This window comes from Gavia stellata, chromosome 10 (genome assembly GCF_030936135.1).
Source record: "Gavia stellata isolate bGavSte3 chromosome 10, bGavSte3.hap2, whole genome shotgun sequence".
Taxonomy (NCBI): Eukaryota; Metazoa; Chordata; class Aves; order Gaviiformes; family Gaviidae; genus Gavia; species Gavia stellata.
Window position 1 is genome coordinate 23,332,507 of NC_082603.1, and position 13,673 is coordinate 23,346,179.

General features: G+C 42.0%; 1 protein-coding gene across 1 annotated transcript in view; it reads right to left on the reverse strand.

Annotated features, from left to right (window-relative positions):
- Positions 1-11,813, reverse strand: part of ST6GALNAC5 (ST6 N-acetylgalactosaminide alpha-2,6-sialyltransferase 5) — a 73,279-nt gene extending 61,466 nt beyond the window's left edge. The window contains exons 1-2 of the mRNA XM_059821753.1: positions 11,784-11,813; positions 10,938-11,159 (exon numbers count right to left, since the gene is read on the reverse strand). Coding sequence (XP_059677736.1) covers positions 10,938-11,159; positions 11,784-11,798 — 237 coding nt within the window. The 5' untranslated portion in view covers positions 11,799-11,813. The remainder of the gene's footprint in view (positions 1-10,937; positions 11,160-11,783) is intronic.
- Between the last annotated feature and the right edge of the window lie 1,860 nt (positions 11,814-13,673).

Consider the following 13,673-nt stretch of genomic DNA (forward strand, 5'->3'; position numbering starts at 1 on the left):
ACATGGAGGTGCTGGAGCGTGTCCAGAGAAGGGCAATGAAGCTGGTGAGGGGTCTGGAGGACAAGTCTTATGAGGAGCAGTTGAGAGAGCTGGAGTTGTTCAGCCTGGAGAAGAGAAGGTTGAGGGGAGACCTTATCGCTCTCTACAATTACCTGAAAGGAGGTTGCAGAGAGGTGGGTGTTGGTCTCTTCTCCCAAGTGACAAGTCATAGGACAAGAGGAAATGGCCTCAAGTTGTGCCAGGGGAGGTTTAGGCTGGATATTGGGAAAAAATTCTTCACTGAAAGGGTTGTCAGACACTGGAACAGGCTGCCCAGGGAGGTGGTTGAGTCACCGTCCCTGGAGGTATTTAGAAGACGTGTGGATGAGGTGCGTAGGGACATGGTTTAGTGGTAGACTTAGCAGGGTTAGGTTCACAGTTGGACTTGATGATCTTAAAGGTCTTTTCCAACCTAAACGATTCTAAATTGCTGCAGATCAGAAAGGATCACTGTGCTGGAAGAAATCAGACACATTAATACCAGAGATACCCTCCTGGCCCTGATATCCCTCCTCCACGTCTACCAGCTGCACAAAGTACCTCATTTATGCCCTGAAACCATCAGGGATACACCAACACTACTCCTGAGAAAGAATATTCAGCCTATTTATAGCTAGGTTTGTTGCTTCTTTGCACTGCTACCGAGACATAAAGCAGATAGAGCGGAAGTGAAGAATTTAGCTCTGGTTTTGATTCCACTTGTAAAAAAACCAGAGCTTTTGGCTATTCGTAAAAATTAAAAGATAAGTCAAAATTAAATCTATTAATATAATAATTACATATGGAAAGAGTAACATTAAGGCTCAGCAGTCTTACGTTAGATAGTGACGGTATTACTAAATATCCTATCAGCAAAAATTTTTTCATTGACCGAAATTAAGATACAGTCAACAACATTTCCAAAAAAATATACATGGTAAGAATACCAGAAAACACAAATGAAAACACAAACGAAAACACAAACATTACAAATAAAATAAGCTATGTATATAAAAATAGTGATGTTACAAGCAAAAAACCCCTTAGCTTCATTCTCAAACATGATTTTCTAAAGCAAAGCAATTAAAATCTTTTCTTTGATAAGTACGTGCCCAGTGAAAACAGCGGATTTTGTCACAAACGGTGACTTAGGTGACTAAATCATGCTCTGTGAACTTAATTTAGGGTCTCATTTCAAACTTTGAAAACCTGATCCACAACATCATCTATCATATTAGGCTGCTGTACAAAAGCGAAATGCTGAAAAATAGTCTTTTTTGTTAAGTGTACTAAACATGTGGCAATCTAATGACCACAGTTGAAGTAACAAGAGTACTGCGTGGTATGTAAGTAAGACTTCTGACTGAACACTGAGAAGTGCGCAATTGTACAATACATCTGTCCGCTTTAGTTATATTCTCCAGTTGTATTAGGCAGGAAATTCTTGGTGGTGTGGCAGAGGACCGAAAACACTCCTCTGGAGCAGAGTTAGGAAACCATTAGGATATAAACTAGCAGGTTTTTGCAGGGAGATGCAAGCAAATACTGACCATGCTCCATACAACAACCACAAGCAAGCTCTGCCTGTGTGTCAAGATTGTAGGACATAGAGAAGCTCTGTGGTGTAAGCTACGTAACCACACTAAATATGCTGCTAAGCCCAAGATAATAAACCCTGCCTCTCAGTCAAGCTTATTAGTTCTGGCTTAGCAACATGCTAACTGCAGCTACTCAGCTGCCAGAGCGGAGCTGGTGCATCCTCAACCAGCTCAAAGGGAGGGCAGAGCATGCTCTCGTCTGCTGGCAAAATCCCATATAGACATATGCTTAGACATCATGTCAGCTGGCACTCGGCAAGAGGGGGAAACCCTTACTGAAGTGCTGGTTATTATGTATAGTCCCATTCATGTCCAAGGTAGTTCTCATGGACAATGTGAGCAGTATTATAACAAACTGTCTCAGTATTCGTAAGTCTCATGAATCACTATTAAAAACAGAAAGAAATCTGGAGCCGTGTTACAAAGAGAATACATAAGCAGATGAACAAATGGAAATGGCAGTGACTTTGCCATAGGTTTTTAATTTGTAAAACGTGTTTTAGATAGTCATCAATAATAATGACCATTTTATGGAATATAAGTATTAAGAAAGAAATTACCTAAATAAAACACAAAGTGTTTTGTTACGTTTTGTTTTTAAAAAAGAGGAGTTCACCTACAATTGTGCAGGCACAGGCAGATGAGCTGAGGAAGGACAGGCAGTATTAACTCTGCATCAGTCTGACGGCTGCAGTCAGACCACTGGCTGTGTTTTGAGGTTTTATGTTCCTATTTTAGAGCCAACCAATATGCTGAGATGTGTATAACTAACCCTTTTACAGTAGCATTAGGAATAAAATGGACAGTAACAAAATTTAGGAGCACATTTATCATTATTCTAATCTCCAAGGATGAAATTTAGCCAAGCGTCTGAAGGACAGACCCAAAGATGCCACATTGAAAGCTAGAGCGGAGCAGGGAAGGGAAAGCACAGGTTGTACAACAGCACATACTCCCTGTGAGCCTCTGCGCTCTGCATAAAGACTGAGGGTAAGGTTAGGGGAACACTGCTTTCATGCATTTGGCCAAAAAGCTTTCTCATAAGGTCTACGGACAAGTCCGGGAATTCATAATGTTTTCTAAACATATCTTCGCTGTGGCCAAATGTTCATTCTCTCCAAATACAAGGTGTATATAGTTTGGATGGCTAAAGTTAAAGAACAGCTAGTATTTCAAATGCAGTTTCAGTCCCCAGCACTGCACTTGAGAATTGTCCAGAAATGTTTTGGGCATGTCTATACCACCATTCCCTAGGCACCCCATGCAGCTTCAGCCTATCCTGACCCTGAATGCCACAGAAAGCACAGTGCAGAGCCAGCCCAGCTCCAGAAGAAATAAACCTGCCAAAGGTCAGGATTTACTTGTTCAGATACAGTGTGACTATTCTGCTTTCAAATTCAAGCTAACAAGCCTGTCTCGAACTACACTATGTAGACTTACTGACCCAGCCTCCACGAGCTTTGGGATCTCTGCATCACACTTTATTTGCCCAGAACCACGTGCTACCTTCCCGTCAGTTGCCTCGATTATGTGCTTCCTCAGATGCTTATGTTTCATACAAGTCACAAGGGTGAATTTCATTGAAACAGAATAAAAATGTCTATCCACAGAGAATGCAATGCAGGCGAGAAAGTTTAGAAGGTAATGAGCCTGAATGTAACTCACGTCACTATCTGCAAAACATGGCCTGGTGTCTCAAACTGGGAGAAAAGGTTTTAATCTCATGCAGGCAAACTGGTAAGTAGCACGTACTTGGCAATGAATGCAGTCTCTAGAAGCCTATTTCTCAGCGAGCCATTTCTTAAGCATAACAATATTCCTTTAACTTTCCTGTGCACAAAGCTTGATACTGATGCACGTATGCACAAACTTGCACTGTTGAATTTTTCTTTTCCTTACAGATAACTCTCAGACTGATGCTCTGCTGAGTGTTATTACATCTACTTTTATGACCTGCTATAGCTGAGGGCAAGATATATTCAAATTTAACACTGTCCAAGAGTACAAAATTTACAGAATATTTTGTTTCTGCAATATTAACATCATGCCAATACCTGAGGATGCTAATAACATACTAAAATAAAAATATAGTATTTGCTAAACAGAAATGCATATTCCAAACATATTGACTGTTTACTGAGAAACATCCTCCTCCTCTTTTCCAGGTTATTTCTTACTAAGCCATCCATTCTGTAATGGAAATTTTTCTACAGCTGCAATGAATTCTTAACACGTTGTATTCGGCAATGAAAGCACATTTATATATTCTTGTTCTGTGTTACTTACAGGAGTCCAGATTATTAAAGCTGAATTAAGAAAACCTGATCTATGCTGCCTGTATACCATATAAACCCATTACTGTTCCCTTTTCTTGGACAATGAATGTTTTGCACTAGTTCAGTCATTGTGAAAAAACACCCTAGAAATCTATTAAATATATCCGTTTGCCCCCTCTGTATTTTGAAATAATCCAATCTTATTCTGAAGTTTTCTTACAAGGTTCCAGTAAGAATCTAGTATTTATTATTGCAGTTAATATACACATTGTGCTTCTCTTACATTGTATGTTCTCTGAATACAGTCCAGGCACTAACGGTATTACCAGATTTGCCTAACCTCAGTTCAAATGTGGTATATTCTCTCTAGGAATGTGTTTCTCAGTGCCCAACTCTGTCATATAACACTGTCAAGGGGTACCTCAGAGCTCCACTTCTCTATTTGTATTTTGCACTTGTGTTGCAAACAGATTCTCTGGAGGCAGAAGGTTTCAGCTTTGACTTGTCCCCTCACTTCCTATGTGACTCTTATTCTTAACTGTATTTGGATATTTTCAGAATGACAATGGAGAATAATTAATAGCAGTTTCTGAACTGAAAATATTTGCTTTACCAGCTGATAGCAAACTTCAGTAATTAACCTGGTCTTAACACTTGAAGCTTTAACTATTAGAGCAAAAGAGTGAAAACTAATGGAGATTGCTTAGGGATGTGGTGAAACATCATGATGCTTCATTTCACCTTCAAAGTAGCTTTTGTGCTGTCACATCTGCTTATATCAGCACCAAACGACTGCTGATTTGATCATAATTGCCCTAATTAGAAGTTCAATTAATACACTGAGTTCTTCATATCAATGCCACCTCAGCATCAAGGGTGTGCATACAGAGTGTTACTGAGCAATACAGGTTAAACTAATACAGAAGGTCACCAGGAAAAGGAAACCACCTCCAGCCTTTTGTTCTGAGGATATCACATAGTTAGGATGACACTCATTATCCACTTATGCCCCAGGATAAGCAGAAAGGGAGAACTTAAGGAACTCTATTGAGAGATATCCATCAGCTGTGAACAAAAATTACATTTCCTGTCATTGAAAATCTCATTTAGTTCAGACTTACTTCCACTAAGGATTAAAACCCTTCAAAAGAATACTTTGTCTTCACAGGAAGATGAAAATAGCCTAAAATGCTCACAGTGAAAGACTGTGTGCAAAAAGTGCACAACATGGTAACTTTAAATGGTTATCAAATATAATATACTTCAGCACATACTAGAAATACAAATGTGGTCATTGAAACTAATGATGAAAAGAATAAAAATTACAGAGTTTTGCATGAGAGACAGACAAATCTCATAGCAGACAGTGTCACCAACTGCCTGCCTGGAAGTATTTTGCATATCCATTGAATAATAAAGAATTTTGCATGTTCGCAAAAGAAGACAGGGAAGCAGACAAGGGAAGCAGACAGCACCCACTTATTAAAATACGATGCATAGGATATTCATAAAACAGGAAACAGCATATTTACTCATTCTTTACTTTTCACAATTCAGGATAAAGCCTATAATCCAAAAACAATAAAAAAAAACAGCAGCGCAAAATAAATAAAAACATCTTCATGCTTCTACAATTGTTCTTCTAGGAAGGAAAAAAAGAAAAAAGAACTTAAGTCAGTTGTAAAAACAAGATAACATTATGACCAATTTAATGCTATCAGATATTGCTGTGAGACATCATGTTTTTAAAATGTGAGAAAACTGAAACACAATTCTTCATTAGCTGTCTTGACCTGACCATCTACCTACTATTTATGTTTGTACTGAAATCAGTATCATCTAGCACACACAGAAGCTGCTAAAAATTTTAGACAAGGGTCATCAAAATGAATGAATCCAGTATTATGATTTGCTAAGCTGAAAAAGCACCCTACTGCAGTAGCTCAAAAGCAAGAAAATATAAAGTGCAAGATAGTCATAATTCCTATGTTGGGTAAATCTGGTAAAACAATTGTCTCTGTCCTGTGAGTGTGGATATTCAGTTACACCCTCCGACTGCCATGGTCCCAATTTTTTATTTTTTTTTTTTTACTTTGTCAACTGTATGAGGGTTTTAATGAGCCTACAGCTTATCAGTGTAACAGGTAACTACCGTACCTCAAAATGCAAAAAAAGCCAAGAAGCCGACAAAATACTGAACAAGGGGCTTTTTGGACTCACATCTGGCCTAGATCACCGAAGACGGACGTGTCCCCCACCAAGGTTATTCTAGAATAAAGTCTCCCCCTTGTGGATCTCTCATATAATAAAAGCTCCATCAAATACTTAATTGCATAATAAAGTCTGTGTTCCCTCCTTTGCGGGTAAGAATTTCAGAGGCAAATAGGAACATGTAATGAAATCATGGTACATGGTTTATTTCAACACAGTGGACTTGATCCCACCTCAGGCAAGACAAGCTGTTTTGTTGTAAGATACCTTATGAGTCTGTGATAAATTCATGTGAAAGACATTAAAACCCTCAGAATAATTTAATTCCTTCCCATCTCCACGTAAATTAGTTACGAAGGTTGGTTTAGTGACCCCCCACAAACTATTCAGCCCAAAACCATCAATGTTTAACTATTCAGGTAAAACTGAAATTCCAAACTCTTTCTACCTAATTATCATTAAAAAGACTATAAAACATGGCAAGAGTAAACAAAGTTTACTACCCTAGAAAAAATAGTTTCATCCCAGAACAACTTATTGTGCCTCAGAGATTAAGGAGCTATAGCACTATTTGCAGAATGACTCTTCCTCAAACACTTCATTAACTATGCTATTCTCTGATCTGCAGTAATTTAAAGGGATCACAAAGATTTCTTTGCATATGATAATTTATATTATCATAAATTAAGAAATCATTGTGATCACTTAAATTATCATGTTGATCTCAATGCTCTCAAGGTATTTAAACGTGGTTCTAATAAATCATACATTTTGTCTGCAAGATTGATTTTGATCTGGTGTTTTTATTTTCCAAGAAACAAAATCCTTGATGGCTTGAAATATTATTCAATTACATACATGACAAACTCATATTTTATTCGCAGTACCAACTGTTGAGTCAATACTGGGTAAAAAGCTTTTTAACTATCCAGAGACATGTTCTCACATTCATTTCAGAATAGTAATATAATGGTTAAATATTTATTTCTTGCAAGTTCTGGAATAGTGCTAGGTTTCCTACTTTCATTAACAGTCTCTTATTTGTATGCAGTAATTGCTTTAAAAATATTAGCATTGTAATTTCTTGCCAGCACTATGATAAATCAACAGAAAGTCTTATCCCCATGCCTCCCCACGGAAGAGCATAATTCTGCTTCCCCAGACACCAGTGACAAAGCCTCTTGAATTTTAGGATTACACTCAAAGAATTCATGAAAGATGTTAGTTTGACAGGCTGGGCCTCTTGTTCTTTCTAATTGCAGAATAGCTAAGCATCGCTACACTCTGCCAGTGTGCCTCTGTAAGAGGCAACAGCTCCTCAAAGTAAAAGGGTAGCTGCTACTTCTCCACTTCATTTCAGTCCTTGACCTCTGAATAGCAACTATCAGCAAACCATGTTTTCTGCTCCAAATGTAAGAGGTTTTAGGATATAAACATCTGGCTATTAGGGACAAAAAAAGATATCATTCACTCATTTCAAACATCCATCAGCAATGACTGTCAGCTGCTGTTGGTCTGGGACATGCAGGGGTGAAATGCCAAGAACCAATCTCTGAATCCACTGCATTTCTGAATTTTCTTGTTATAAGAGTTCAGTTCAACAAAAACAAAGTTTGCACTGCTAAACTGCGAAAGGCTGCTAAAGCCAAGAACATGGTTTCTGATCTCTGTTGCTTGATTCAGGGAAAAAAGCACTAAGAAACAAAACGTCACAAATCTAACCAAGTGACAAGAGACACCTGCAAAAAGGCTCTTCAACCCTGTAAAAAGAATATCACGTATTTTAGCTGTATTCTCAGAGACTGCCTGCTTATCTTGACAGGATGGATAAGGAACTACAATTCTTACTGAATATAAAATAAAAGTAGGAAAATAATTGGTAATTACAATATTGCAAGCTATATTTTAAAATCATTGGTACTTTACTAAGTACCTTGATTTTCTGGCAAATAGTCTCCATACATGATCACCCATCACTACTAAACGAGCTGTACTGCTAGTAGTGACAGACATTTGTAATACATGATATTTCACAATGTGGACAACTGTTAAAATTTATCCCTGAAATGTCTATCCTACCATATAACACAGCTTCTCTATGTGTCAAAACTCACATTGTAATTATGGGTTAATAATAACTTTAGTACTTATCATATAGCTTCTACATATATGTGCATACTTACTCTCATTACATGCATCAGAATGGGTACACCACCACAAACACGAAACTAGGTTTTCCTATTAAAGCAAACTATGGGATCCAATAACAAAGTCTTTCTAAAGTTAAGAACATATTTCAGTTCCTAGATCCCAATGATCTAGACATTTAGTCTGCTGCTGTCATTCATGCACGAACACATACCATGGATGAATTTTGTATAATGGTTATTCAGCTTCAGGTCATTCAACCTGACAGATAATCCCAAGATTCTATATAGGAAATTAAGGAAGATGTATTGTGAAAAATGTAGCATCCATTGTCATTTCACATTGTCACCTCTGTGCCAAGTAACATGTATCTTTGCTGAAGTCATTCCCCCCTTACCTTTCCAAGCCTGTTGTCCTCATGCAACAGGTACTTTTCATCTCCTTCCAGACCTCCCTGTCTCTTGAAATATCATGTGTCCTTCTCACAGCTACAGAATTTTATCTTGCTCTCTTCTTGCAGCTCTCCTAATATTGCTTAAACCTCCCTGATTCCTTCATTTTCTCTCACTTTGGACTGGACTTTTATGCTGCTTGCTATTCAAGCTGTCTTCTCTGCATTCTCCAGTGTCCCACCCAAAAAACATGTTCTCTGAAAATTTTTCACCATTTCTCAGTTCTTGCATTCTCTCTCCCTATTCTCATCATCACTGATCCTGCATCCTTCTTTTTCCAAGCCATTAATGCCTGCTATCTTTTGCATTCGCCATTTTTTATTCTGCAGGAAACCTATGTATTCTGAGATTGTAAATCCATGTTAAATATATGAGTCTGTTAAAATACTAAAACAAATACACTATTAAGAGTCAAATCTGAGCCCTTCTCTCCCCCATCATCTCCTTATGGTAATATAGTGTCCTCACTGCTCTGTATACCACAGTGGCACAGCTCTCTGCCTGATCTCATGTGCATTAAAATAAGACAAAGCAAGCTGGGAACACAGCAGGGACTGCAGAATCTTCTTTTTGACCCCCAGAAGTTATGTAGAAAAGTTATTAAAGCTTCAGCAGATTATTACTGTGAGGCATGAGCTATGTGAAATGAAATTCAGAAATGGAGTATCTGTGGGTTTTGGGCCATATTACAACATATTAAAAATCCAGAGGATCAGCTTTCTCCAAAACACAGAAAACCATTAAAATTACCCTGGAAAATAATAAACACAGAAGAGTGATTTTAAGTATGTTCTATTAATGAGGGGTGTTTGGGAGTCAGGAGAAATCAATATAAGGGGATACCAGTGTCAGAAGGCAACTTACATATACACCATAAAAACCCGTAGATACCTTTTCAATTATGACTGCTTACAAAAATCGTGTGCATATGTATCTACACCTCATCACTACAGTCATGTTCAAGAAGAACAAAAGAATTACAAGAGAATACCTCACACAGTAGCGAGCCCCACGGCCAAACTTGCTTTTTCTATACAGACATTACATTTGAGAATTTCCAGGAGAACCATGTAAGAAAGCAAATAAAGCCTACAAGGGACCATCATGAGCTATTTTTCTGTGTTAAGAGCCCTGCAGATAACTCTTGCATAGAAAGCGAAGCCAGAAGGAACAATAAAAATCTCGGTATATCAAAGTCACTAATCTTCACACAGTACCTCTAAACTGAGCTCAGTAACTTGTTTGACAACATATCTTTCAGAAAGATGTCAGTCTGGACGTGAAAACATGAGAAAGTTAAGAATCCTCACTTCCCTTGCTTATTTTTTACAGTAAATCTTTACTGCAAGAAGTGTGTGTACTAAACATTATCTGGGGTTTTGGCGGAGAGGGGTCCTTGGAGTTTCCAAGTAATGCATTTACCTGGTGAATGTGTTTACAAAGTGAACACTGCACAAGAAGTAGAGGAATCTGCCTTCTCAGAGAATTACTGAAGCTCAAGTATCTCTTCAGCATGGATGTACCACCTTGCATGCTTTATGTCATTACATCTGTCCTGTGAGATACCAAAGCTTAGTCTGCCTATCTCTGGTAAACGGGTATTACAGTCTGACAATCCAGCCTGGTAATTCTTGTGCCAAGGGGAGGGACATCATTTTGTTCACCGTTAAAGAGATGCCCCCAATTCCTAGAATGGAGGCTATGGCTGACAACTTCTGCTTCCCAGGAGGAGGATGAAAAGGTCATTTGTGCAGGAGATACAGTTCTCTTCAGTTTCCCAAGACGAAATGAGCTAAGAATAAACACCTACCTATTGACTTTCCCTTCCAGTAACTAAACTTCTTTCTTTAACCCTTCCTAATATCATCATAAACATACATTTTTAGTATACCTCTATCATCCAACATTAGAAACAACACACTTGACCCTCCATCTTCTACTGGTCAAGGGAAGAGAAAACCAACACTCCACAAGGGCCTAACCGCAGCCTGGACACCGGGTCCCGTTAATCCATGCACTGGGGGCCAGGCACTACGGCAGTGAAGGCAGCCCGGACATCGAGGCAGCCAGGGCACCCCATCCCGCCGGGCGTGGACCCGCCGCCGCACGGAGGGCAGCAAGGAGAGGTTTGCAGGTACGGGGTCGGATGCCGCCTTGGGAGGACGGGGCAGCGCGTGGTCCCCGGCTGCCCCGAGGGCCGGGTGAGAGGGGCAGCCCCGCGGCCCGAGGCTCACCTTGTGCTCCAGGACGCTGATGTAGCCCTCCAGGAGGCCGGCCCCGACGGGGAGCGCCGGGCGGTGCTGGCCGCGTCCCGGCGGGCGGCTGGGCACCGCCGCCACCTGCTGCTGCCGCCGCCGCGGCTCCGGGTGGGCCCCGCCGCCGCCGATGCTGCCGTACATGAGCAACAAGCTGGTGCACATGGTGGTAAGCGCCAAGCAGACGGCCAGCCCGTGGCGCTGCGGGGGGCAGAGAGAGAAGCGGCTCAGCGCCGCGGGGCCCTGCGGGGTGCACCGCTCCCCGCCGGCGCACTCGCGGCGCCCGCAAGTTTCACGCCGCCAGAGACCCGGCAAAAGTGCGAGGAGAGAACTGGGGAACCCCCTCCTTCCTCCTCCTGGCCCCTCGCCGGCCCGCTCCCCTGCCCCCCTTCCTCCCCCCCAGCCCTGCTTCCTTGCCTCTTCTCCCCTGTGCGTGCCCGGTTCTCCCGCGCCTTCATTCCCATGCAGCCGTCCCCCTTTGGGTATCTCATTCGTGCATTTTAACGAGTGTTGGGGATCGTAGCGCTCCCGCCCGCGCAGCCACCTCCAGCCTCGTCCTTTAAGCAGATCGGCTTTCTACACGCTCCTTACAACGCACACACAGCCCCCAAACCACGAGCAACACGAATAAAAGAAAGCAGGCGGAAAGTTCTTCGCCGCCGCCGCCGGGGTTTTGTTCGCCTTCGCGCGATCCCGAAGAGCCGCGGGGATGCAGCCCGGGGAAGGCTGGAGCGTGTGCGGGGTGCCCGGGGCAGCCCCGCTCCGCGCCGCTCCTCTCCTCCCCGCCGCCGGAGCCGGGATGAGCAGTGCCAACAATGCACTTACCATCAGGGTCTTCATTTTGTGCGCCTCCCGGCCGCCAGTCCTCCCGCTCCCCGCTAGACTCGGCATGGCGGGGACGCCGCAGACATGGCTCGGCCAAGGAAGCGCCGCCGTGGCGGGGATTAGGGGGGAATTACACCCGGCCGGACCCTCGGAGCCTGCCAGAGCCGGGTCCTCGGCTGCCCCGCCTGCCTCCGCCTCCGCCTCCGCCTCCTCCTGCCGGCGCAGCGGCGGCTTCAGGGCAGGTGGAAGTTAACTTCTGCCTCCCCCTCGGTCGCGCTGCTCCGCCGGCGAGCCTGAACCTCGGCGGCGCGGGGGGGGGGCGAGCGGCGGGGATTGCCGCGGCGGGCACCGCGCCCCCGGCGGGCACCGGGCGGGCGGCGCCTCTCCGGCCCGCGGCGGGCACCGGGCGGGCGGGCAGGGGCAGGGGCTCCCTCCGCCGGCCCAGGCTTCCGTCCTTGTAGCCCCGGGGCACGACCTCACATTAGATTATTTGTATTTTTCCCTAGCGGAAAATCCCTCATCCTCCCACCGCTAGCGGGGTTTCTTGAAGCTGGCAGCGTTCAGGCAATGCTTTAAATTCACGTTAGTAAAAAAATCGACGCCCTCAACTCCTTGTGCGGCGCTAACACCCTCTCTTTCCCAAGCCCTAAAAACCAGTTTTAAAACCTTTTGACAGAAGCTTTCATCATTTTTTAAAGTAAATCTCACAGGCTTGCTCCCCATGCCATCTTCTTGGTTTCTGAAGATGAACATTTTCCCACTTTCCTTTCGTGAGCAGCCTTCTAAAGTGTTTTTTTACATTCCTTTTTTTTGTGTTAATGGGGTACAGTTCAGTTGTGAAAACTTTATTAACTAACCTCAAATTACATAGATGTCTTGCTCTGGGAATTCCACATTTATAAATGTGCCCCTTCAAAACAAGCCCTTTTAAGGTTGATTTCTTACAAAGTTATTAAACTGACAGCATAGCATTTAAAAAAAAAATCTATCTCCTAATCATGGATATTTCTCTTGAAATTACTTATGGAAATAATAGTTCTAATATATGGCTTCACATCTAACTTATAGCTATATAACATTAAAGATTACATTAAGGAGAAAACGATCAGCAGGCTAACTCAACCATGGTCACAATAGCAGCTTTCTCAAGGCTGGAATTGTCATTGAAATCCATTTTTTATCTTTACTAATTCATTGGAGGACTAACAGTGAAACAAATGCCATCTCTAGCATTGGCACAGCATTTAGTGCCTTTTAAGAAAGTAAAAAGAAACAAGAATGTATGGTACATCCGCGTATAGTGCAGTAAACATGCTTTATCATTTCAAAAAAGAATGCCATATTGCATGCATGCTTGCTATTTATTCAGTTTGTGGGGTTTGGTTTCAATAGTAGCAGTTGTTAAGACAAACGAAGCAATGTAAGGAGAATCTTATCAGGTCTTGGTAATCCTTTATTATGTGGTTGCACTTGACACTCAAATTAGTGAAACAAAGGGCCAACTTGATGAATCATTGAAAGCAAATTATCTGTGGCTCTCCAAGGCTTCCTGCAAGAGACTACAAAAGGCAGCTCATGCATTTTACAGTGCTGTTTCTCAACTATCAGCAAGCAGGTTGCTGGTGACTGACCTTTCTAAGCCTTTCTAATATATTTTGCCGTGCCAAACTGAAGCATCATTTTTATGATTTAGGCTCATGGCTGTATGTTAGACATCTGTTACACAGTGTGTCTGACCAAATTCATTAAACTTAGGGGGTTTGGTAGAATAGGCTGATTTAAAAATCTACCGATAAAGGAGACAAACTAAATTTTCTAATTTAATGCTGAGCTTGACTTGAATAATGTCCAGCTTTCTGCTCGTCAAATATTTAATTAGATTGCCATGAT